This window comes from Giraffa tippelskirchi, chromosome 5 (genome assembly GCF_054371585.1).
Source record: "Giraffa tippelskirchi isolate mGirTip1 chromosome 5, T2T-mGirTip1v1.2.pri, whole genome shotgun sequence".
NCBI lineage: Eukaryota > Metazoa > Chordata > Mammalia > Artiodactyla > Giraffidae > Giraffa > Giraffa tippelskirchi.
The window spans coordinates 72,322,972-72,350,786 of record NC_137279.1 but is presented as its reverse complement, the minus strand read 5'-3'; the positions used below and the strand labels follow the sequence as shown (position 1 = coordinate 72,350,786).

Sequence of the window (27,815 nt, the reverse complement as noted above, 5' to 3'; positions counted from 1 at the left end):
AAGCCAAGTAGAAGCTCCTTTGAAGCACTTCAGCTTGAAGAATTGAAATTAATTCTGGGGGGATGAAAAATTGATAGTAGGCTCATTTATTTTTTTTACAAGGTTCCATTTGAATGGTTTAGTTCAGTTCAGTTCACTTGCTCCGTCATGTCTGACTGTTTGCAACTCCATTGACCGCGGCATACCAGACCTCCCTGTCCATCACCGACTCCCAGAGTTTACTCAAACTCATGCCCATTGAGTCGAGGATGCCATACAACCATCTCAGCCTCTGCTGTCCTCTTCTCCCGCTTTCAATCTTTCCCAGCATCAGAGTCTTTTCAAATGAGTCAGTTCTTCCCATCAGGTGGCCAAAGTATTGGAGTTTCAGCTTCAACATCAGTCTTTCCAATGAACACCCAGGACTGATTTCCTTGTAGCCCAAGGGACTCTCAAAAGTCTTCTCCAACACCACAGTTCAAAAGTGTCAATTCTTCAGCACACACCTTTCTTTATAGTCCAACTCTCACATCTGTACATGACTACTGGAAAATCCATAGCCTTGACTAGACAGACCTTTGATGGCCAAGTAATGTCTCTGCTTTTTAATATACTGTCTAGTTTGGTCATAATTTCCTGCCAAGGAGTAAGTGCCTTTTAATTTCATGTCTGCAGTCACCATCGGCAGTGATTTTGGAGCCCCCCAAAATAAAGTCTGTCACTGTTTCTACTGTTTCACCATCTATTTGCCATGAAGTGATGAGGCTGAATGCCATAATCTTAGTTTACTGAATGTTGAGCTTTAAGCCAACTTTTTCACTCTCCTCTTTCACTTTCATCAAGAGGCTCTTTAGCTCTTCTTCACTTTCTGCCATAAGGGTGGTGTCACCTGCATATCTGAAGTTATTCATATTTCTCGTGGCAATCCTGATTCCAGCTTGTGCTTCATCCAGCCTAGCATTTCACATGATGTACTCTGCATATAAGTTAAATAAACAGGGTGACAATATAGAGCCTTTATGTACTCCTTTTTGTATTTGGAACCAGTCTATTGTTCCATGTCCAGTTCTAACTGTTGCTTCCTGACCTGCATACAGGTTTCTCAAGAGGCAGGTTAGGTGGTATGGTATTCCTCTCTCTTTCAGAATTTTCCAGTTTATTGTGATCCACACAGTCAAAGGCTTTGGCATAGTCAAAAATGGTAGCTTTGTTAAATAATTTAGTTACCAGAAGTTAGGAGTGAATATTTGGAAACAGTAAGAACCTGCTTTAGAGTCAACAATCAAAGGGCAGAATTAAACAAACACTTCTCAGTATCCCTGTGTGGGTCTGGTGTTTGCAGTGCTCTTTTGTAATACTTCACAGATAACCTGGAACTCTCCTAATAATGAAGAATTAACTTGGTGAGAATGCAGGAAGCAGGAAGTAGTAACTGAAAGACCAGTGTCACAATTCTGTCTCAGTACTAGCTATAAATCTGGGCAAATCACTAAAATTATTTGAATTAAACTTTTTTTAAATAAAATAAAATTGATGGCTGCTTTAGTCAAGTCATAGCAACACTGTAAAAATTAATAAATCAACAGTAGTGGAATTTTTTTCTAAATGTTTATTAAATCATGGGGAGATGGTGCAAATAAACAAGCACGTCCGAATTAGTTAAAAAAAATTGCAGGGAGCGACCATTTATCAAAAGACAGACCAAGTTGGAGTAAGAAAGATTTCAAGGATTCAGCCCACTACAAACCCAAGTATTTTATCCTAAAGTAGTTATAACCTAAGGAAGAAAAGGAACATGACTATTTCTTCCACTGGACTAGCAACTCAGAGTCCTTAAGGTTTGTACCAAAGAAAGAACTCAGGACCACACTACCCCTTCATTTAGGCATTGAATGGAAATAGGTCCCTAGTAGGTCTCAAGCAATTTAAGTATTTAAGACATAAGCATGAACAAAATGCAGTATTATCCCCACCTTTGTAGAGTTTACAATCTAACAGACTTGTGTTGTATTACTGAGAAGTGCTACTGTCACCATCATGAAGAGTGATTGGAGGAGAATGACACCAGTTAGACCATAAAGTCCAGATCAACACTCCCTTGTTTGAAATGAGTACAGTAATTGTAATACTGATACATGAACAGCATCAGAGGAAGGCAGAAAGGGAACAGCACCAAGGAGACACAGAGGAAGAACTTTCCTTTGGTAACGATCTGTGTCTACCATGCATTCCCAAAGAGAATATCTGCAAAACTTTGGCATCCTAAACAGAGTCCAAGATATTATCAATGGTCAAAAAAAAAAAAAAGAAAGTGTTCCTGAAAGATTTGTGCATTAACAGCCTGGGTCACCGTTATTTTTTGTATTTTAAAGTTAGTAAAGAGGAATTTTAAAACTGAAATAAGAAAATTGCTTTTTAACAAGATACCGCATAATTTTATGCTAAATTCAAGTAATCAGAGCAACAGAAAATGGAAAAAAAATTGAAATCAGTAGTAAGTCCTTGATATTGTTGAGGCAATTTGATGATGCTTATGCAAAAACAAACAAACAAACAAACCTACCGTACTAAGAATTGTTCCAGAAAATAAAATATCTGGGAGATTTTCAGTTCATATTTGAAGAACAGTATAAAGATAATAGCACATGAAAATTAGTTATGAACATAGAAGAAAAGCTTCTAAAATAAAATGAATCCAGCAGTAAATTGCATAAGTAGTTCACTATTACGAAAACAATATTCCACGATTGAAGAAAAATTGCCTAATATAAAAACACCTAAAAACTCGGCTTCCCTGATAACTCAGATGGTCAAGAATCTGCCTGCAATGTGAGAGACCTGAGTTTGATCTCTGGGTTGGGAAGATCCCCTGTCGGAGGTCATGGCAACTCACTCTAGTATTCTTGCCTGAAGAATCCCATGGACAGAGGAGCCTGTCAGGCTGCAGTCTGCAATGTGAGAGACCTGAGTTTGATCTCTGGGTTGGGAAGATCCCCTGTCGGAGGTCATGGCAACTCACTCTAGTATTCTTGCCTGAAGAATCCCGTGGACAGAGGAGCCTGTCAGGCTGCAGTCCATGGGGTTGCAAAGAGTTGAACAGGACTGAGCCACTAAGCACATGACAATATAGAAACAGCTACACTAATTTACCAAGTCAATAAATCAAGAAAAAACAGAAATACAACATCAACTGATAGATTAAAGATATATATTTTTTTAAACAGCATTCGTTCATTCCTGTTATGATTTTTAGTAAAATATAAGTATTCATTGCAATTTCATGGTCAGTAATGTAATTACTGCTAAAGCACTAGATGCCTTCTAGGAAAACATACCATGGTTATTTAATTGTTGTTTTCATCAAAAAGTTCTAGTCAATGTAATAAGACAAAAACAATGAAAAGGGAATACAGAAATTGGAAATTTCCAGACGACATGATTGTCTGCCTAGAAAACTCAAAAAATAAGCGTGAAAAATATCGCTACCTATAAGAGAGTTCAACATGGTTGTCAATTACAATATCAAAAAAAGTTAAAGGTGAGAACAGCACAGTTTTAGAATAGTAAACAAAATTGTAGGATCTGCCCAAATAAAGCAACAACCAACGTATTATTAACCAATGGTAACGTATGTCAGTAGGAATAGATATGGCATAGTAATGATTGCAATTCTACTTTATTTTTATTAACTACAAGCACATATCCACTGTTACATTGGTATAAATGAGACAAAATGATCTTAAATTTTATTTTGAGTATAAAAATGTGAAAAATGACATTTTAAGGAGTAATGAGGGCAGATTTGCTCTAGTGTATTGTTCAAAACTGTGGTTTTAGAATATGCTAAAATTACCTATTGGATAGAGGTCAGTTCAGATAAAGTTAGATGGAAGGAAGGAATTCATAAAAGAAGAGAAGAGAAGAAATAGAAGAAGGAAGAAAGGAAAAAAGGAAGAAGGGAGGGAGGGGGGAAAAAAGAGGGAGGAAGTAAGTAAAAGCACATTTAAATCTGGAAAGGGAATTACTAAGAGGATATTTAAAATCAGCTAAAATCATGAAAAAAAATGGGCAAGATAAAAACTAAACTCAGTCCCACCCAACTCCCTGAGTACTAGAGAAATACCTGGTGCTGGACAGTTCCCAAAATATACACTATACTAAGCTGCCTGGATTCCTGTATGGTTGTCATGGATCAAATAAGTCTCCATTCTATATTATAAATAATAAATCTAAAGGGAATTGTTTTGTACCTGATGGAAGACAGGGTTCAAAAAGTGTTTTGCTTATTTTTGGTTTGTTTTTTTCATTTTAGCTTTGAAAAGTATTTGTGTGAATGTATGCTTTAATATCATCCATGTTCCTCAGTGATGTTGGCTCAAATCAATTACAGTAATTAACTGTGTTGCTTCACATGATATTATAATGAGAATGGAATTTGGAAGTTATTTAATGAGAGACCTTACACCATGCAAAATCATTTTCACTTCAGGAAAATATCCAGTCGCTTGCAAGCTGTTACTTAGTCTTTGGCATATTTATATGTACTGGAGAATGCTCAACTTTATAGTGATGGCCATTTCAGAACTGGGTAATATCATTCATAATTCTCATATTTTCTATAATTAATCTTATACATCACATTATGAATCATTTCATTTTAATAATGATGGTCATTTCAGTGTTTAAAGACAGCCGTTGAGTAAGGTTAAACATTTCCAGTTCCTTAAATTGTCCTTATATGAAATGCTTTCCAGATACCTCATTGTTTGCTTCAGGACTTAGAGGATCTCATTTTAGTTAAAATATGCACCTCTGCTGTATACTCAGTACTGCACTGCAGGTATTATCTGAAGAATGCACTATTATAAGCTTGATAATTCTTACTGTAGGGAGCAAATCTACATGGCTTTTGCTTTATTACTTGTATAATAGCCATACGTCCTTCTCAAATTTGCTTTTGTATCCACAGCAAATTTGAATTAATGTAGCTTAATATCAGTGTCACAGTTACTTTATTAAAATGAACTTTCTTTCACTTCATCAACAAGGGAACCAGGTCCAGTGATGGATTTCCAAGATGCCAGTGGAGTTGTGGGTCTTTACGTGTGTGCATGTATTTTACAGCATGTGTGAGTGTGAAGGTTTGCATATATGTGTAGAGGTGTGTGCATGTGCACAGGCATGCATATGGAGATGTTCTGCTAGAAGATATTATTGCAATTTCTATGGCTTCTTTCTAGAGAAATTAACAAGTAAAGAGAATCTTGATTTTTGTCATTTTACACATAAAGTAAAAAAAAAATAGAAATCACAAAAGGACACAAAAGAAAGAAAATGTTTATGGGTGAGAATATTGTCTTTAGGGATAAGAGATAAAGTTAGAGCAATTCAAGTTTTTAGAATGTATAACTGATAAAACTTGGTTAGCAACTGATCACAAAAACTCTGTGTTTTTACTGAATAGGAAATTGCTTTTAAAATATTCATAGATCTTCTTGAATATGCACCTTAGAATTTAGGAGTGAAATATTTCTCTAGAACATAAACATCTTCCTATGTCAATTATTTTCTCTCCAATTTTTGTCTCACGAGTATCCCTACAAAACAAAAACCAAACAAAAAGCCAATCTGCAAACTATCTGCTTTACATAGAATACATTATAAAAATTTTGTGATATTTAGTTCAGTTCAATCACTCAGTTGTGTCCAACTCTTTGAGACCCCATAGACTGGAGCATGCCAGGCCTCCCTGTCCATCACCAACTCCTGGAGTTTACTCAAACTCATGTCCTTTGAGTCAGTGATGCCATCCAACCTTCTCATTCTCTGTCGTCCCCTTCTCCTCCTGTCTTGAATCCTACCCAGCATTAGGGTCTTATCTAATGAGTCAGTTCTTTGCATCAGTAGCCAGAGTATTGGAGTTTCAGCTTCAGCATCAGTCCTTCCAATGAATATTCAGGACTGATTTCCTTTAGGATGAACTGGTTGGATCTCTTTGCAGTCCAAGGGGCTCTCAAGGGTCTACTCCAACACCACAGTTCAAAAGCATCAATTCTTCGGCACTCAGCCTTCTTTATAGGCCAACTCTCACATCCATACATGACTACGGGAAAATCCACAGACATGACTAGACTGACTTTTGTTGGCAAAGTAATGTCTCTGCTTTTTAATATTCTGTCTAGGTTGGTCATAACTTTTCCTTCAAGGAGCAAGCGACTTTTAATTTCATGGCTGCAGTCACCATCTGCAGTGATTTTGGAGCCCCCCAAAATAAAGTCTGACACTGTTTCCACTGTTTCCCCATCTATTTGCCATGAAGTGATGGGACCAGATGCCATGATCTTCATTTTCTGAGTGTTGAGTTTTAAGCCAACTTTTTCACTCTCCTCTTTCACTTTCATCAAGAGGCTCTTTAGTTCTTCTTTACTTTCTGTTGTAAGGGTGGTTTCATCTTTATATTTGAGGTTATTGATATTTCTCCTGGCAATCTTGATTCCAGCTTGTATTTCCTTCAGCCCAGCCTTTGTCAAGATGTACTCTGCATATAAGTTAAATAAGCAAGGTGACAATATACAGGCTTGACACACTCCTTTCACGATTTGTTGTTCCGTGTGCAGTTCTAACTGTTGCTTCCTGACCTGCGTACAGATTTCTCAAGAGGCAGGTCAGGTGGTCAGATATTCCCATCTCTTTAAGAATTTTCCAGAGTTTATTGTGGTCCACACAGTCAAGGGCTTTGGCATAGTCGTAAAGCAGAAGTAGATTTTTTTCTGGAACTCTCTTGCTTTTTCAGTGATCCAACGGATGTTAGCAATTTGATCTCTGGTTCCTCTCCCTTTTCTAAATCCAGCTTGAATATCTGGAAGTTCACGGTTCACGTACTGTTGGAGCCTGGCCTGGAGAATTTTGAGCATTACTTTACTAGCGTGTGAAATGAGTGCAATTGTGTGGTAGTTTGAGCATTGTTTCACATTGCCTTTCTTTGGGATTGGAATGAAAACTGACCTTTTCCAGTCCTGTGGCCACTGCTCAGTTTTCCAAATTTGCTAACATATTGAGTGCAGCACTTTCACAGCATCATCTTTGAGGATTTGAAATAGCTCAACTGGAAATCCATCACCTCCACTGGCTTTGTTCACAGTGATGCTTCCTAAAGCCCACCTGACTTTGCATTCCAGGATGTCTGGTTCTAGTTGAATGATCACACCATTGTGATTATCTGGGATGTGATGATCTTTTTTGTATAGTTCTTCCGTGTATTCTTGCCACCTCTACTTAATATCTTCTGCTTCTGTTAAGTCCATAACATTTCTGTCCTTTATTGTGCCTACCCCTGCATAAAATGTTCCTTTTGTATCTCTAATTTTCTTGAAGAGATCTCTAGTCTTTCCCATTTAATTGTTTTCCTCTATTTCTTTGCACTGATCACTCAGGAAGGCTTCCTCATCTCTTCTTGCTATTCTTTGGAATTCTGCATTCAAATGGGTATATCTTTCCTTTTCTGCTTTGGCTTTTGCTTCTCTTCTATTCACAGCTATTTGTAAGGCGTCCTCAGGCAACCATTTTGCCTTTTTGCATTTCTTTTCCTTGGGGATGGTCTTGATCCCTGCCTCCTGTACTATGTCACGAACCTCCATCCATAGTTCTTCAGGAAAAGTTAAATATTTTTTGTGTTTGTGATCATTAAAATGTTTTCTGTTTTTGAAATCTTAATTTATGGTAAATGTATTTAAGATTATTTGAGAAAATTTCAGATGATGATTATTCAGAATTCACCAAGTTTGAACACAATTGTTTTTTTACTTGGTATTTTGAAAATTTTATTTAAGCGGTATCATTTGAGAGAAGTTGTTAGAATTCACGGAGAAAGCAAATGCATTTGTTAAAATGCCACTATGTTTTAGAGTGTTGATACCAGTTTATAGCTGATTTAAGGTAGAATATTCAGTCCCTTAATTGATTTGTCTGGTTTGTAACTTACCTCTGGTGACTTTAATGTTCTACTTGCCAGTAACACTCCTTTGTTGATCAAGCAATATTTAATATGAGACAGATAAATAAATAAGAAAGTAAAGTGTCCCATATATCATGTCCCAAATAGGCTCAAGGTAAAGAGAAGCCTGCTAAAATTCTTTTTCCAAGCCCAGTCCCTTAAGATTCAGTAGATCTGGGGTGGTTAGTTCAACCTGAATTTTTAAGCATCCAGTTGATTCCTATGATGAAAAATTATTCGACAAACACATATGAAAGACTTTTGCATTATTGCTGTTTTGAGCTACCAGGAAAGACCTGAATCATACATACCACTCATTTATCTAGTAATACAGATAACTTAAACTGCATATGATTTTAAACTGAATATATTTTTAAAATTAGAACATAACTGTTACTCTCCAAAAAATCAGTGTTTTAATTCACTTCTCATTTTCTATGGTGGGGATTTGCTCAAATTATATAATGTATTACATCACATAGTTTATTTTTATTTTCATATATCTTACTCTTTAGCTTAATTGTGTTTTTATTTTTTGTTTGCAGGGTGCAAGTTGAATTTTATATGAATGAAAACACATTTAAAGAGAGACTAAAGTTATTTTTTATCAAAAACCAGAGATCAAGTAAGTCTTTCATTTTATTCCCCTGTCTATAATTTGTATATATGTTCACTGTAAAAAAAAACACAGCTATACAGTCCTGTTTCAAAATGTCTTTTACATACAGGAGTAAACTTGATAGTCTCTGTCAGGCATTAATGTTTAAAAAGCAGTAGATATTGTCTCTGGTGATGTCAAGGTATCTTGACACCTTTACATCTTCAAGTCTGGTATCATTTAGTAGACTTCTGAGTGGATCATTTGGATTGATAGAAATACTGAGGAAAATTATTTAAATGAGGGTTCCCCATATTTTCACTGTGAGGGACATGTAAAGCTTGTTTTGAGAATACTCTGGTGATTTCAGGTGACCATAATGGGGAATAATTTTCTGATTTAGTGTTTAGTAGGGGCGAGTTTACCTATCACATTTAATAGCAAGAAACATGTAGAGTGTCCTGAAATGTACAACAACTTCCCCTGGAGATTTAAAATCAGGAATTGCAGAGCCAAGCTCTGCATATAACATCCCAGGAATTCTTGCCATAAAATACATTTGGGAAACTTTGGAACTTCAAGAGGGCATGAAATTGGCATAGTCACTGATCTCCTATGCCTATTTGGGATTGAAGTGTCAATCATACTTCTTACCTCTCCACAATACCATGTATTTTTGAAAAGTCATATATAATGAACCAATATGCAATTTTTTTTCATGTGATTATTGCTTAAGATGTCAATAAACAATGGAAATAGATTGGTATAGACTTTACTCTTTCACAGTTTTGACCTCTGAATCCTCTTGAGTGGTTTAATGTGCTTCTGTAGAGTTCATAGAGAAAAAATTGAGTTATGAAAAATTACCTGAATACTGACCACAGGTAGTATTTCAATCTGTAAGGCATACAGATGAGAGAATCTTAATGGCTGGTTAGTTCAGGGTTAGGTTAATAATAACTAGTACTTCTCTAATCTGATTGGTTAGAGGTTGCACCAGTAGATATTACCTGAAGAGGCCACATCATTTGTATAGGTTTCCTTTATTTTAGTACTAAAAATTCTGACTCTCCAGGCCAGAAAGAATAACCAGCTTTGACTAAACTATCATTTAAGGAGACCAGTTCTATAAAACCAGGGCAATTTCATTAACAGTTTAAAAGACTTTATTAAGAAACTAACCTGTACGTACCTAGCATTTTAATAGGAAAACCAAGGAAAAATTACACAGTTAATAAGCATTAACCTTTTACTGTTAAATATTACCTTATGTACACTTATCTAGAGCAGAGTAAAAACAAAATGGCATTTCATTTGTAGATTTTATTAAGAAATAATTATTGGAAGACCTTTTTCAGAATTTTATTCATAATGTGTAAATCTGGTACCACCTGATAATTGCAGGAAAGGTAATGCTTCTGTTAATCAGATTTTAAGCACATTTTGCTTAATGTTAATTACTCTTCTCCAACATCAAATATCACAGCCATGTATGTATCTTTAAAGATACATACATGGCTGTGTTATTTCCCACAAAAAAAGTTTTTAAGATCTCATCAGTATTTAAACCTATAATGAAAAGTTAGTTGAATCTCAGAAATGGGGGTGTGAGTGTGTATATTTCCCATTATATGCTATTAGGATTTCTCAGTAATTCTATAATTACTATCTAAATGTATAATACATAATTATATATGATTATAATTTCTCTATAATCAAATCTGCAAGGTGCTCAGAAGATACAAAGTTTATAACTTATCCTTGTGAATTTATAAGCAGCTAGATTTTCTGGCTAATTAAAATTTATCCCAAAATTTATAGATCTATAAAATGGTTGAACTTTTAAGCATACCTAAATCAATCTTGGTTGGATATGATTTTTATGGCTTCGAACGCTCAAAAGTTGAACTACTTAGTGTATAATATCCACTATCATTTGTGGTTCATACAAGCTGACATTCTGATTTTTTGTTTCAATCTTCAAGCACTTAAAACTTCAGAGTGGATAAACAATTATGGTAGTGTAGTTTCTAAACACAATTTAAGTGCTGCACTTAAAATTGATATTTTTGACAATTCATTTTAGTTATCTGTGAACTGAGTTTAAATGAAAACCCAATTTTTGTTGTTTGTTTAAAGGTCTAAGAATACGTCTGTTCAATTTCTCTCTCAAATTATTAAGCTGCTTATTATACATAATCCGAGTGCTACTAGAAAACCCCTCACAAGGAAATGAATGGTAAGGTGTCTTTGTCTGATTTTCTGTAATATTATTTTGATTCATTTAAATTGTATTATAAGTTTTGAGGTAAAACTGGTAATAGCATTACATTAGTTTTAGGTATACAACATAATGGTTCAATCTTTGTATACATCACAATAAGTCTAGTTACCATACATCACCATATAATCTATCTCCTTTACCCATTTTGTCCCCATTCTCACCCTTTCCCTCTGACAACCAGCAATCTATGAGTTTTGTTTCATTAGCTTGTTTTGTTTTTTTTATGTTTACATGCAAGTGAAATCACATGGTATTTGTCTTTTCTCTTACTTATTTTATTCAGCATACTGCTCTCTAGGTCCCACCATGCTGTCACCGATGTTAAGCTTTCCTTCTTTTTATGGCTGAATGACATTCCACTGTGTGTGTGTGTGTGTGTGTGTGTGAACATGCACATCTTCTTTATTCCAACATTCATCAATAAACACTTGAGTTGTTTCCATATCTTAGCTATTGTAAACAATACCGCAATGAACATAAGGGTGTGTATATCTTTTTGAATTAGAGTTTTTGAGTTTGGGGAGGGGGTATAAATACCCAAAAGTAGAATAGTTGGGTTATATGGTAGTTTTATTTTTAATTTTTTTTGAGGAGCCACCAAACTCTTTTCCATAGTGGCTTCACCAATTTACATTCTCACAAATCATGTAAGAGGATTCCCTTTTCTCTAAAACTTTCAATACATTTCTTTTTATTATGATCATTCTAACAGATATGAGGTGATTTCTCATTGTGATTTCGAGTTGTATTTCCCTAATATTTGTATTTCCCTAGTAATGTTGAGAACTTTTTCATGTATTTGTTGGACATCTGCATGTCTTCTTTGTAAAAGTGTTTATCTGGATTCTGTAACAATTTTTATTCCTTTTTTTTTATTATTGAGTTGAATGAGTTCTTTAATATTTTGAGTATTAACTCCTTTTCAGATATATGATTTGCAAATATTTTCCCATTCTAGGTTGCTTTTTCATTTTATTGATGGTATGCTTTCCTGTGCAATAGCTTTTCAGTTTGAAATAGTCCCACTTGTTTTTTTTTTTTTCCCCTTTGTTGCCTTTGCTTTTGACATCAGATTCAAAAAATCATCACCAAGGCCTATATCAAAGGACTTACCACCTGTTTTCTTCTAGGAGTCTTATGGTTTGGTTTCACACCTTACATTCAAGTCTTTCATCCATTTTGGGTTAATTTTTATGTGTTGTGTAAGACTGTGGTCTTTGTTGTTGCTCTGCTTCCCAGGTGGCTTAGTGGTAAACAATGGATCTGACAGTGCAGGAAACATGGGTTCAATCCCTCGGTCAGGAAAACCCTCTAGAGAAAAAAATGGCAACCCACTCCAGTATTCTTTCCAGGACAACCGCATGGACAGAGGAGCCTGGTGGGCCATGGTCCAGGGGGTTCACAAAGAGTTGGATAGAACAACGACAACAAAGATTGTGGTCCAGTTTCATTTTTTATGTGTGTTCTATTTTCCCAGCTCAATATATTGAAGAGACTGTCTTTTCCTCATTGTACATTCAAAGCTCCTTTGTCATATATTACTTGACTATATATGTGCATATATAGTGTTGAGCTCTATATTCCATTTCATTGCTCTATGTATGTTTTTAATGCCAATACCATGCCATTTTTGTTGCTATAGCTTTGAGTATAGTTTGAAATCAGGGAGCATGATTCCTCTAGGTTTGTTCTTCTTTCTCAAGGTGCTTGGCTATTTAGGGTTTTTCGAGGTTCCATAGAAATCTCTAAATTGTTTTAGTATTGTGAAAATGTCATTGGAATTTTGATAGAGATTACACTGAATCTGTAGATTTCTTTGCATAGTATGGACATTATAACAATACTAATTCTTCCAATCCATGGGCACAGGATATCTTTCTATTTCTTTGTGTCTTATTTATTGAATAATTTATTTTATCAGTGTCATCAGTTCAGTTCATTCACTCAGTCGTGTCCGACTCTTTGCGACCCCATAAACTGCAGCACGCCAGGCCTCTCTGTCCATCACCAACTCCCGGAGTCTACCCAAACCCATGTTCATCGAATCGGTGATGCCATCCAACCATCTCATCCTCTGTCGTCCCCTTCTCCTCCCGCCCCCAATCCTATCCAGCATCAGGGTCTTTTCCAATGAGTCAACCCTTCGCATGAGGTGGCCAAAGTATTGGAGTTTCAGCTTCAACATCAGACCTTCCAATGAACACCCAGGATTGATCTCTTTTAGGATGGATTGATTGGATCTCCTTGCAGTCCAAGGGACTCTCAAGAGTCTTCTCCAACACCACAGTTCAAAAGCATCAATTCTGCGGCGCTCAGCTTTCTTCACCGTCCAACTCTCACATCCACACATGACCACTGGAAAAACCATAGCCTTGACTAGACGGACTTTTGTTGGCAAAGTAATGTCTCTGCTTTTAAACATGCTATCTAGGTTGGCCATAACCTTCCTTCCAAGGAGTAAGCGTCTTTTAATTTCAGGGCTGCAGTCACCATCTGCAGTGATTCTGGAGCCCAAAAAAATAAAGTCTGACACTGTTTCCACTGTTTCCCCATCTATTTCCCATGGAGTGATGGGACCAGATGCCATGATCTTAGTTTTCTGAATGTTGAGCTTTAAGTCAACTTTTTCACTCTCCTCCTTCACCTTCATCAAGAGGCTCTTTAGTTCTTCTTCACTCTCTGCCATAAGGATGGTGTCATCTGCATATCTGAGGTTATTGATATTTCTTTGAGCAATCTTGATTCCAGCTTGTGTTTCTTCCAGCCCAGCGTTTCCCATGATGTACTCTGCATATAAGTTAAACAAGCAGGGTGACAATATACAGCCTTGACGGACTCCTTTTCCTATTTGGAACCAGTCTGTTGTTCCATGACCAGTTCTAACTGTTGCTTCCTGACCTGCATACAGGTTTCTCAAGAGACAGGTCAGATGGTCTGGTATTCCTATCTCTTTCAGAATTTTCCACAGTTTATTGTGATCCACAAGTCAAAGGCTTTGGCATAGTCAATAAAGCAGAAATAGATGTTTTTCTGGAACTCTCTTGCTTTTTTTGATGATCCAGCGGATATTGGCAATTTGATCTCTGGTTCCTCTGCCTTTTCTAAAACTAGCCTGAACATCTGGAAGTTCACGGTTCACGTATTGCTGAAGCCTGGCTTGGAGAATTTTGAGCATTACTTTACTAGCATGTGAGATGAGTGCAATTGTGCGGTAGTTTGAGCATTCTTTGGCATTGCCTTTCTTTGGGATTGGAACGAAAACTGACCTTTTCCAGTCCGGTGGTCACTGCTGAGTTTTCCAAATTTGCTGGCATATCGAGTGTAGCACTTTCACAGCATCACCTTTGAGGATTTGAAATAGCTCTACTGGAATTCCATCACCTCCATTAGCTTTGTTCGTAGTGATGCTTTCTAAGGCCCACTTGACTTCACATTCCAGGATGTCTGGCTCTAGGTGAGTGATCACATCATCGTGATTATCTGGGTCGTGAAGATCTTTTTTGTACAGTTCTTCTGTGTATTCTTGCCACCTCTTCTTAATATCTTCTGCTTCTGTTAGGTCCATACCATTTCTGTCCTTTATCGAGCCCATCTTTGCATGAAATGTTCCTTTGGTATCTCTAATTTTCTTGAAGAGATCTCTTGTCTTTCCCAATCTGTTGTTTTCCTCTATTTCTTTGCACTGATCGCTGAGGAAGGCTTTCTTATCTCTCCTTGCTATTCTTTGGAACTCTGCATTCAGATGGGAATATCTTTCCTTTTCTCCTTTGCTTTTTGCTTCTCTTCTCTTCACAGCTATCTGTAAGGCCTCCTCAGACAGCCGTTTTGCTTTTTTGCATTTCGTTTCCATGGGGATTTTCTTGATCCCTGTCTCTTGTACAATGTCACGAACCTCTGTCCATAGTTCATCAGGCACTCTGTCTATCAGGTCTAGTCCCTTAAATCTATTTCTCACTTCCACTGTATACTCATAAGGGATTTGATCTAGGTCATACCTGAATGGTCTAGTGGTTTTCCCTACTTTCTTCAATTTAAGTCTGAATTTGGCAGGTCCTTTCACCTCCTCGACTAAATTTGCTTCTTGGAATTTTATTCTTTCTGATGCAATTGTAAATGAGGTTGCTTTCTTAATTTCTCTTTCTGATATTCCATTGTATTTTATAGACACGCACAGATTTCTGTGTAGTCATTTTATGTATCCACACAGAGTTGGCTCCAGGACCCCAGCACAATACCAAAATCAACAGATGCACAAGTCACTTACATGAAATGGCATAACATTTGCATGTAATCCATGAACATCCTTGCATATACTCTATGTCATCTCTGAATTGCTTATAATACAAATCTAGTGTAAATGATAGTAAATAGCTGCTAGTATGAGGAAAATTCGTTTTGATTTTTGGAAATTTCTGGAATTTTTTTTTCAAATACTTTTGATCCATGGTTGATTGAATCTGCAGATGTAGACCCCATGGATAAGGAGGGCTAAATGTATGTTGATTTTGTATCCTGCAACTTTGCTGAATTTATCTATTGGTTCTAATGGTTTTTTGGTGAAGTTCTTAGGGTTTTCTATAGGCAGTCTCATGTAATCTACAAATAATTTAATTTTTAGTTCTTTTTTTTTTTCCAATTTGGATGACTGTATTTCTTTTTCTTGTTAACTGCTGTGGTGAGAACTTACAGTACTATGTTGATAAAAGTGACAAGAGTGGACATCTTGTCTTGTTCCTGATCTCAGTGGGAAAGCTTTTAACTTTTCATCGAGTATGATGTTAGCTGTGTGTTTGTCATATATATAACCTTTATTATGTTGAGGTCCGTTCCCTCTATACTTGTTTTGATAAGAGTTTAGAAATTGTTATAAAACCAAAACATAACACACACATTTTTGTGGCACTACATAGTACTTAGAAAGTCCTGTTCTTCCCCACCTACCTCCTTCCTACTAATCGCACTCTAAAGGATGAGAAGTTGTTGACCAGATTGACGTGAGGCCGAGATACTCATTGGGCTGTATTTTCACAAATGAATAGAGTCGCTATATTAACTGGCTTCCCAGGTGGCACTAGTGGTAAAGAACCTACCTGCCAATGCTGGAGACGTGAGAGACCTGGGTTCAATCCCTGGGTCTGAAAGATCCCCTGGAAAAGGGCATGGTGACTCACTCCAGTATTCTTGCCTGGAGAATTCAATGGACAGGGGAGTGTGGCCGGCTTCAGTCCATAGAGTCTCAAAAATGTTGGACATGACTGAAGCATGGATGTGGAATCAAAATCTGACAATGTCTTTGCTGTATCTGTTGCTGCTGCTGCTGCTAAGTCGCTTGAGTCATGTTCGACTCTGTGCGACCCCACAGATGGCAGCCCACCAGGCTCCCCTGTCCCTGGGATTCTCCAGGCAAGAACACTGGAGTGGGTTGCCATTTCCTTCTCCAAGGCATGAAAGGAAAAGTGAAAGTGAAGTCTCTCAGTTGTGTCCGACTCTTAGCGACCCCATGGACTGCAGCCTACCAGGCTCCTCTGTCCATGAGATTTTCCAGGCAAGAGTACTGGAGTGGGTTGCCATTGCCTTCTCCGTATCTGTTGAGTTCATTATATAATTTTTTATCTATTTGGTTAAAGTGGTTAGTGTTAATGAGATGTTGAACCATCTCTGCATAAATAAATCCCAGGAATAAAGCCCATTTGATCATGATTTATGCGTACTAAATTGCTTCAGTGGTGTCCGACTTTTTGCAACTCTAAGGGCCGTAGCCCACCAGGCTCCTCTGTTCATGGGATTCTCCAGACAAAAAACTGGAGCCCATTATACAGAGTGAAGTAAGCCAGAAAGAAAAACAACAATACAGTATACTAATGCATATATATGGAATTTGAAAGATGGTAACGATAACCCTATATGCGAGACAGAATAAGAGACACAGATGCATAGAACAATTTTATGGACTCTGAGGGAGAAGGTGAGGGTGGGACGTTCTGGGAGAATAGCATTGAAACATGTATATTATCATATGTGAAACAGAACACCATTCCATGTTCGATGCATGAGACAAGGGCTCAGGGCCGGGGCAATGGGATGACCCAGAGGGATGGGATGGGGAGGGAGGTGGGTGGGGGGTCCAGGAAGGGGAACACATGTAAACCCATGGCTGATTCATGTCAATGTATGGCAAAAACTATTACAATATTGTAAAGTAATTAGCCCCCAACTAAAATAAATAAATTTATATAAAAAAAAAAATACTAGAGTGGGTTACTATGCCCTCCTCTAGGGATCTTCTTGACCCAGGGATCAAATCCATGTCTCTTACATCTCCTGCATTGTTACGGGGGGTCCTTTACCACTAGTGCCACTTAGGAAACCCGTGTATCTCATAACTAATTATTATAGTTAATTTTACTACTTTTTTCTTTTAACTTTAGTAATAGTTTAATAAATGGTCAGTCCACTAGTTTTATTGTTATTTACCTTTACCTGTGAGATTTTTTTTACTGTCTTATGTTTTCTTGTTACTGGATAGTGCCTTTTCATCTTAAAGAAGTCCCTTGAACATTTCTTTAAACGGATGTTTAGAGGTGATAAAATCCTTTGGCTTTTGCTTGTCTGGAAACTTCTTTATCTCCCTTCAATTCTAAATGATAACTTTGCCAAGTAGAGTGTTCTTGGTTGTAAGGTTTTTCTTTTTAGCAATTTGAATCTGTCATGCCACTCTCTTTCAGCCTGCAAAATTTCTTCTTGAAAATCAGCTGATAGTCTTATGGAAGTTCCTTGTATATAAAAAGGTGTTTTTTTGTTTTTTGTTTTTCTCTTGCTTTTAATATTCTCTTTAACTTCTGACATTTTTATTATAATGTGTCCTCTCTGGGTTTGTCTCATTTGTAACTCTCTTGTCTTCCTGGACCTAGATGTGTGTTTTCTTCCCTAGGTTAGGAATATTTTCAGTCATTATTGTTTTGTATAAGCTTTCTGTCCCTTTTCTCTCTCTCTGCCTTATTTGTCATCCCTATCATGTGTATATTGGTCTTTTGGATGGTGTCCCATAAATCCCTTAAGCTATCTTCACTGTCTGTCTTTTTTTTTTTTCTTTTTGCTGCTCTTACTGAAAGAATTCCACTATCTTGTCTTCAAATTTGCTGTTTTTTTTTTTTTTTTTTTCTTCTGTTTGATCTAGTCTTCAGCTGAAGCCCTTTGTTACATTTTCCTCTTTCTTTAGCTCTGTGACTTTTGTTTTGGTGCTTTCTGACAGTTTCCATCTCCTTTTTGAATGTCTCACTGTATTCATATTTTCTCTCAAGTTTGATGAGCATTTTTATGAGCATTATTTTGAACTCTTTATCAGGTAAATTACTTATCTCCATTTCTTTAAGGATTTTTAAAAATTCAATCTTGTTCTTTCTTTTGAAACCTATTCCTCTGTTTCCTCATTTTGCTTTTCTCTCTGTGTTTCTTTGTATTAGACAAAATGGGGTACCTCTCCCAGGCTTGAAGGAGTGTCCTTGTGTAAGCCGTGAACCTTATTGTTCAGCCCTGCCCTAGCTCTTGGTTATCTCTCAAATCTTTGTGATTGTTTAAACACCCTGATTTATTCCTGATGAGTTCCAGATTTTGAGGTTGTACTAAGCTCTGTCGTGTTCAAAGGTAGAGGTCTCAGTCAGCCCCTAATTTTGGCTAGGTAGAAGCCAGACCCTCAGGGAGCAGCTTTAAAGTCCTGTGAGACCACTGTCTTTGCTGGCCTGCAGACGGGTGATTTGGATGTGACAGTTCCACAAGTCAGGGCTCCAGATGAGTGTGTATGCTCCTCTCTGTGAGATCCTGGTGAGCTGTAGCAAGGCCTGAGAGAGTGCAAAGATAGCATTCACTCCCCTGGCCTTTGCTCCCTGGAGCTCTTCTGTAACCTCTCAATGTGTGGAAGACCTGAAGCTTCCCTCACACTGAGACCCCAGGACAAGAATCTAGGCCTTTTTTAGTGGCAAGCTTAAGATGTATTTCAGTCTGCTGTGTCGTGTCATGGGGGTGGTAGCCTGCCAAAACTGTCACTTCTGGTGGTTTCAGTCTCTTGGGTGCAGAAGTGCAAGCCACCAGAGTCAGGTACTCAAGGGGCATCTGCTGTATGAACTGCCTGTGCCTGCAGGCTTCAGTGGGGCCCCGGAGTGGAGGGGTGCTAGCAAGGAGAAGGAGCACAGAGATGGCATCTGCCAATGCCTCCGCTTCCTGATAATGTCCAGAAAGACCCCTGTGCCCTTGGCAGTTGCTTTAAGATTGGCTAATGCATCTCCTGCCTATGTGGTCTAGGTGGTTTTCAGACTGCTGGCTTTTCTCTGGGTCTTAGGCTTTCCAGGTGGCACTAGTGGTAAAGAACCTGCCTGCCAATGCAAGAGACAAAAACGATGCGGGTTCAATCCCTGGGTTGGGAAGATCCCCTGGAGAAGGGCATGATGACCGACTGGTATTCTTGCCTGGAGAATCCCATGGACAGAGGAGCCTGGCTGGCTGGCTACAGTCCATAGAGTCACAAAGAGTTGGACACTACTGAAGTGACTGAGTATGAGTAGGGTGACTTAGTCTGCATGAAGTGAAAGTTGCTCAGTTGTGTCTGACTCTTTGCAACCCCATGGACCATACAGTCCACGGAATTCTCCAGGCCAGAATACTGGAGCAGGTAGCCTTTTCCTTCTCCCAGGGGATCTTCCCAACCCAGGGATCCAACCCAGGTCTCCCACATTGCAGGCAGATTCTCTACCAGCTGAACCACAAGGGAAGCTCATTTCTTCTAGCATTTGGTTCCATAATTCTAAATAATAAGTGTACACTGCTCTTCCTTGGTTTGCCAACTTTGGATAGTAAGTAGGAGCTTCCTACTTTGGTCGATCAAACTTAGTCTGCATATGAGCCCCTTAAGAGCAGGCTTCCTGTACCCCACGCCTTTTGGGTCTCCTGAACCTAAATCCTACTGGTTTACAAAGCTGCTATTTTTCTAGGCTCATTTCTCCAGGTCCCAAGAGTGTTTGTGTGGAGCACAGACCACCCTCCCACTCCACACAGAGAAGCCTGGTGTGGTGATATCCCTCCTGCCCCTGGGTCACTGTTTCAGAGGCAGGGTTTTTGATAATACTGCATCTCTGCCTCTCCTTGTTGTGTTGTTGTTTAGCCACTCAGTCGTGTCCGACTCTCTGCAACCCCATGGACTGTAGCCCACAAGGCTCCTCTCTCCATGGGATTCTCCAGGCAAGAATACTGGAGTTGGTTGCCATTTCCTCCTCCAGGGGAACTTCCCGATATAGGGATCAAACCCATGTTTCCTGCATGGGCAGGTGGATTCTTTACCACTGAATCACCTGGGAAGCCCCCTCCCTCCCCTGTTGGTCTCATTATGGCCCTTGTATTTCTTGTTGTGGAGAAGCTGTTCTGCTAGTTTTCAAGTCTTTTTCAGAGGAAATTGATCCATACATGGCTATAGATTTGGTGTGTCTGTGGAGGAGATGTGTTCAGGATCTTCCTACACTGCCATCTTGAATCACCTCCTGAATTGTAGTATAAGTTTAAGGAATGCCATATGGAATTTATTTCTTCAATAAGTGTTTGTCACAAATAAATCGATCTGGTTTTCAGTTAATACATGAATGTAATCTTTGTGGGTTCTTTTAATATATCTCTTTTTTTGTTTATCTAATTGTCTAATGCTAATACTTGCCACCTACCCACACAATTTTTATTGCTAGTCGAAATACTGTAAGTAATGCTTTGAAATGGATCAGTCTCTTTAAAAACACCAATACTTTTCTGTTCTTGATCCACATACACTCCAGAAACATTTACTGTTTTGTATTCCTGCTCTGTACATATTTTCAGTTATAGTTTAGAGGCCATTTTGAAAAAAAAGTTTCTTGAGGGCATTATTCTAAGTGAATTAAGTCAGACAAAAAAATAAATATTGTGTGATCTAACTTATATGGGGGAAATTTTAAGAAAAAACAAAGCAACAACAAAGCTAGTTATTTACTCTTGAATAGAAACAGCATTTATTCAGCATTTATCGGGATGCTTAATTCAAGTCTCAGATTTAGCTTGTGTAGTTCTTTATCTAATTTGAGTTAAATGGCATTGATTTATTTTAAAACTTACTTTTCCATTCATTATTGCTTTTATTAAATTGCATACCTATCCCTTTAAAGGTTCTCCTTTTAATTTTTGTCCTTGCTAGAAGCAGTAGGAAAGGGGACTGGGTGTGTGATGGCCTGAATAATTATTATCTCATCACACACCTTGAGTTTCTGTCCAGCCTACTAAATTGAAAATAATTTTCAAAGCTGAGAACAAATTTGATGGCTAACTTCTGTACAATTATTTTTTTCATGTAGAGGTTTGCCCTAAGAAAATTTAAGAAAAATTAAAAGATCAAAGTAAAATGGAAAATGAAGGCATAATATGCATTTAAATGAATTGGTTACTATTTGCCTTATTTAGACAGTGAAATGATTTCTTATGTGTTAAAGGGTTTGGAGATGAGCTAAAGATTAACAAGTGAAATTTTGTTGTGTAATAATTTATTTGATAATTTATTATGAAATAATTTATTTAACAAATATAATATGGCTATTTCACTACCCCTTTATTGAATGCTTAGCCTGTATTCATAGTGCTGAAAATGAAGACATAGCCATGAAAAGTAACATTCATTACCCTCTGGAAATTTTCAACCCTTACAAAAGTTTTATATTTTAGAGATCTTGTATTTTCTGTCATTGGGATGGTTGTTTTATTTATGTTATTTTCTTCAGTACACACTTAATCTTATTATTCCCACCTTCATGTAAAGAAGCATGTGTTTACTCCTCTTTGTCCTTCACTTTGAGAACCTCAGCACTAATCATTTTAAGCTTGTTTAACTTACTGGCCTCAGGAAGCCAGCACCTTTCCTGCCTCCCACCCCCCAAATTCTAACTACGTGTTCACCTTCTCTACTTGGAGGTCTAATAGTCAGAGCAAAGTTGTCATGTTCCGATTGGCTTCTGTGATTTTCTGCATCTCAGTGAATGACAACCCCATCCTTCCCCAAACCCTGCTCCACCCAAGCCTCCCAGATTTTGGCTGATAGCAACTCCATCTGAACAGTTGCTGAGGCCAAATGTTTTGGAGTCAGTCATTCTTCATTTCTCTTTTTTCCCCTCACATTCTCCAGCATGTGCAAAACCAGCAGAAAATTCCATCATGTCTACCTTCTAGATGGATCCAGCATACAGTCCCTTCTCAATGCTGCCATCTTGGCCAAGCCACCTTCCCTCTACCTGGATTACTGTACCCTTCCTCACGAGTCCTGCTAATTCTGCCTTTTCCCTGCTTTGGTTTATTCTTAATGAAGCAGCCAGTATTCCTTTAAAGTCAGATCCTTGCACAAGTGTGGTTTGAGTATTGAAGTACCTACGAAGGATGTAAGAACCCCATTCTCCACCTGTAACTCACCACTTCTCCCCCTGCACCCATTCTGCTCAGCCACTCTGGCGTCTTCTCTGTTCCTGGGTCACATTAGCCACTCTGCTGGCTCAGGGCCTTCATACCTGGTCTTCCCTCTGTCTGGAATTCCCTCCCATCGGGTCACTCTGGCACGCTTCCTCAGATCTTTACTCAAAATCAGATTTGTAGTGATGGCGTAGCTGAACATCCTGTTTAAAACTGCATCCTCCTCACAAGACTCCCTGGAATAATTTTTTTCCCTTTCTTTTTACATTTCCCTCCGTCGCCTCTATCACTTTCCTATGGTGTACGTGTGTTGCTTGTTTATTTTGTTTTCTGTGCATTCCACGTAGATTACGGTAGATATTCCACAAGGACACAGGTTGTTTATTGTCTGAATTCTCAGAACCTGGCACCAGTGTGGCACTGGGTAGTTATTTATTACACGAGTGAGTGAGTCCAGGAGGGAATGAAGGTCCCTTTCAGCCTGACCTTTGCTTCCTTCACCTCAACAGCCTCACGCTCCAGCCCTGCTGACCTACTTGAAGCTGCTTATATATACTCTGCTCTCCACTGTCTGAGAACTTTAAACATTTGCTCCTAGTTCTCAGAACTCTGTCTTCCACTCCTGGCCCTCCACATGCATTGTTTTTCACCTTACCTCAGGACCCCTGGACCTTCCGGATGACAATTTGTTGGCTAAAACTTGATCTGACACTCTTCCTTGACATCATGCCCTATAACCTGGTGCCACTGTCTTGGAGGGATAGTCGTCTTGGAGCAGGAGCTTATTTTCCTGCCCCGGGACTGAACCTAGACACCAGTTGACCAGGGGCTAGAGACTGGAAGCAAAATTCTCTGATTCTTATGCAGTTTGGAAGCAAAAATGTCACAAGGAGGCAAAAACTGCAAAACAGGTACAAAGTTTACCATTAGAGACACACAGCACGAGGGGATAACACAGAGAAACAGCTTGTTTTACTTAAGTCAGAAGCAAGACAAAAACACAAATCCAGAAAGGAAGGGTGTGGGCATCCTCTCTAATGAGGACAAGCACAGTACGTCAGAAACTGGACTGAGATCCACACTCAGGGAGAAGGGCAGGAGTCCTGAACGAGGAACACAGTTGGGAGGTGACGTAAATCACTTACACAGGACAGTCCTGGGTCTTGGTTTGCATTTGGTCAGTTATCTTGTCTCGTTCTTCACTCACCAGTCCTAGGACCCTCCCCAATGTACATGTGCATCTTTTCACTAAAATGGATCCCATCTCACTGGTGGGTGCGTGTCCATACTTATTATGGACCCCCTTCCTTTTTGACCCTCAAGGGGCCTTCCTGCGCATGTGTAGAAGTGAAGTCTTCCTTGAACTCAGGAGTGGGCACCTTATCTCTTTACTTCAGAAGAGCTCAGCTTTAGCCACTAGCTTTGTCCTCTGAGTGTCTGGATGAGAACAAAGCTTTAATTTTACTCCACTAAACAAACACTAGCTGTCCATTCCAGGAGTCCGTCTATCTCCTATATCACCACTCTCTGGGTTAGGAGTAGTTTCTGGGGATTTCCAAGAGTCCCCCATGTATTTCTGTCAACCAATACACCAGCATTGTTTTTAAAAGTTGGTGACTTATAAATGAAATGTACTTTAGAGATACCTGAGAATCATAAAATGAGGCACGGCAGAATCTTTTTTACAATGAAAGAGCATTGACAAGTAATAGCAGAGTGAAATAATATTATTTGAAAACATTGAGGAGCAGTTTCCAATAATTAACTTCTCTGCCATATTAGTGAGAATGTTCAGCTGTAATTATAGAGGGTATACATTTGAAAAATCAGATTACTGCAATTAAAAAAACATAACAAAATAACTCATGGCTCCATTTTGAATACATTGTTCGGTTTAGTTCCCGTCAGTGTAGTATTGGTTAATGAAAAACAGCAGTGACCTTTACAGACACAGACTCTATTTTAAAATAATCAGGCTAATTTGGCAAAGAGATTAATTGAATTAGAACTTCTGACATAATAAAGATGCAGATATTTTGTGCCACTTTGCTTTATTTTTAAGTCCCAGGAGTCAAAACTGATGTGAAAAAGTTGTGGGTGTGGACAAATGGAAGGATATGAAAAGAATTTTACTGTTAATGTATGAAATTGTACAAATGGCCAGCTCTCATGGAGGCATAGTTTGTAATAAAAGATTTAAAGGCATTAGCGAGGGAAACACACCTAACATGTAGTTTATGGATTTCATTGAGAGCTGAGCCATCGGCATTGTCTTATTGCCTGCTGGAGCTTACAGTTTTTCACTAGGTCAAAACTTACACATCCTTTCCCACTTTAAAAATTGTTGAAATGATTATTAATTTTCAATATCAAATGACAAAGTAAGAATCATGTAAATGTGCTCATATTTTATGGTAATTGGATTTATATTTAGAATAAGTGCCTAATAGAGCCATAAGTGTGTTGAGATTATGTTCTAATTCTAAAGACCATTTCTTCTTTAGGGTAATGACTATTAAAATAAGAAAATTAATTTTCGTAGTATGTTTAAATATCTGGTGACCAATGAGATTGAATATCATAATGTTGACCTTTTCTTCTCTCATATGCATTGCTTATAGTATAGATAAAGCATAGATAAAGCATCTCCAAGTGTTCCAACAGGCGATCTGAAAAATTCAAAAGGATTTCTTTACCGGATTCCAGTGCTGGTGTTTCTAGTCAGGGTTCATCTTCTCCATATGGTGATGGTCACACACACATAGACACACCCTATAGCATGGCAAGTTCAATGTCATACATGCAACTCACTTTCATTCGGTGGCTATGTGCTGTCCTAAGACCCTACACCTCTTTGTAGTCAGCTTTCAGAAAGATGAAGAGAACATAGGAAAAGATACATTTGTTAAAGTTATCAGCCGACAAAGGAGTATTGCTTTTACTTGTGTTTCATACCCAGATCTCACTGGGGAATCAGTGACACAGTCATACCGTGACATGGAGGCTGAGAAAGTCACCTTTGGTAAAGAGTAGCTTTTTACACCCAACTCTGCACCAGAGAAGGGAAAAAAAAAATAATGTTTTTAGACAGGAAGCCACTTCTACCTCAGACCATGTGTGTCTGATGGAAAGACTCTTAAGAGTCTATTATTTCAAAGGCTAAGCATTTAGTCCTCTCTGCCACATCTCTGACAGTGGTGTGAAGTATTGTTGTTGTTATTTTAGTCGCTAAGATGTGTCCAACTCTTTTGTGACCCCATAGATTGCAGCTCGCCAGGCTCCTCTGTCCATGGGGTTTCCCAGACAAGAATGCCATTTCCTTCTTCAGGGGATCTTCCTAACCCAGGGATCAAACCCGCATCTCCTCCATTGGCAGGCAGATGTTTTACCACTGAGTCACCTGGGAAGCCCAATGGGAAGTATACCCATTTTGAAAGGATTCAGTTATTGGAAAATCTTCATAATATATTGTCAAGACTCTACTATGCTTCAGTATCCTGGTCACATGATAAATTTATGTTAAATTTTGTCCGTCCTTAAAATGTGGCCATACCTAGTACTCATTTCTTAGGATTTGTTATGATTAAGAGAGTGTCATAATTTTCCTCTTTGATTTAGTGGTCTTACACTTTTGTTAATACAATATAATTTTTCCTACTGAGTTTGGAGCTCTGTCAACCCAAGTTCCTCTTGAGCTGTGACCCACAAGTCTTTCATATGAATTCTGCCCCACGCAGTGACCCTATAACTTTTCTGTGTTTACCAGATGCTTGATTCTTCCAGTTAACATTTTTACCCCTGACCTCCACCTCTGCTGCCAAAGCAGTTCTGACATTTTCAGCAGCTGTTTCCTTACCTTTAGGAGAGGTATTTATTCACCATAAATAAGTGAGCTGTCAAGAGTGGCTGGGGCTGCTTGTCATTAACTTTCCATATCTAACTACTGTTATTTCCATTGTTTGATATAGTTCTTCCAGTTTTCATAATCATTCTTCAATGTGATTTTTATCTATAGGCCTAGTTAAATCATATAAATAATAAATGCAATATTTATATTATATTCATTTATATAGTATATGGTGATGGTAGCTTAGTTACTAAGTTATGTTTGACTCTTTATGACCCTATGGACAGTAACCCACCAGGCTCCTCTGGGTGTGGGATTTCCCAGGCAAGAATACTGGAGTGTGTTGCCATTTCCTTCTCCAGGCGATCTTCCTGATCAAGAGATTGAACCCATGTTTTCTGCATTGGCAGGTGGATAGTTTACCACTGAGTCACCTGGGAAGCCCATAATGCATTACACATAAATAATATTATTTATATAATAATAAATTAACAAGTAAAATAGCTAAATAATATAAATTTTATTTTTATTTACTTTTAAAAATATTTATTTGTTTATTTGGCTGCAGTGGGTCTTAACTGTGGCACGTGGGAACCTAGTTCCCTAACCAAGGATTGAATCCCAGCTCCCCTGCATTGGGAGCACAGAGTCTTAGCAACTAGACTACCAGGGAAGTCCGAAAGTTTGTTTTTATGTTTGTTCTTTTTGTTCTGTTTTTATAGTTTTAAAAAGTGAAATCTAGTTTATTCTTATGATTGTACAAATGGTTCATGATTATTGCAATAGGAATACTTAGGGTGAGGAAAAAGAAGCAAAAATTACCTAAAATCTCAATACCTACAAAAAAAAGTATTTTTAGTATTTTGACTGCCAGTCTTTTGTAAATTGTATCAATACGCATATACAGGTACCACATTCATGTTGATACAATTAGGATAATGTTGTATACATCATTTTTATCAATGGCTTTTTTTTTCTTGTTGATGCCCTTTTTGCCATTTTTGATGATGAGGAAGTTAATTTAAATGTCTTGTTGGTTAGGTAGATTCCAGTTACTATTCTGCCTTATATAATACTGCAATAACTATTTCTGTGAAGATCTATCCTCTGAGCGCCTTTTTGTCGATGGGATCGAAGGTCATCTGGAATTAGAGTCTAGCTGCTAGTGTCAGTGTCACCTCTCACTCGTTTTGGTAGTTTTCTAGGAACATGAAGATCAGATCCCACATTCTTTTTTCATGAGAAATATATTTTATGAAGAGAGTTTGGGCACTACCTTTTTGCTAGAATGTGTACATTTTCCTTCTATGTATTTAATTCAACTTAATGCCTAGTAAATGGATGTAAAAGACAACTTTCCACTGACGATGTCACTTCACATTGAAATTTACATATTAGAGTTTTTTAGACATTTTTTGTAAGGACTGTGAAACTTATTCCACATGACACAGTCTTGTACAGAAAATTTTTTCTTCAAAGGCTTATTTAAATTTAAGTACTCTGATATTTCAAGATCTATTAAAACAACACGTCAAATCAAAGAAAATGTCATTAGTTAGATAACTAGCTTTTAGTAAATCTGTATTCGCTACCAATTTCCTTTTGAAAATGCTCTCAAACTTATGATTAGCAATTTATTTTATGATTTTAT

The 27,815-nt window shown here is 37.9% G+C and overlaps 1 protein-coding gene across 3 annotated transcripts in view; it reads left to right on the top strand.

The window, feature by feature from the left end:
- LOC145507225 (potassium channel subfamily T member 2) overlaps positions 1-27,815 on the top strand; it is a 406,914-nt gene that overhangs the window by 117,174 nt on the left and 261,925 nt on the right. For all 3 annotated transcript variants that reach the window (XM_081493298.1, XM_081493297.1, XM_081493299.1), the window contains exons 2-3: positions 8,518-8,597; positions 10,710-10,809. In XM_081493298.1, coding sequence (XP_081349424.1) covers positions 8,518-8,597; positions 10,710-10,809 — 180 coding nt within the window. The remainder of the gene's footprint in view (positions 1-8,517; positions 8,598-10,709; positions 10,810-27,815) is intronic.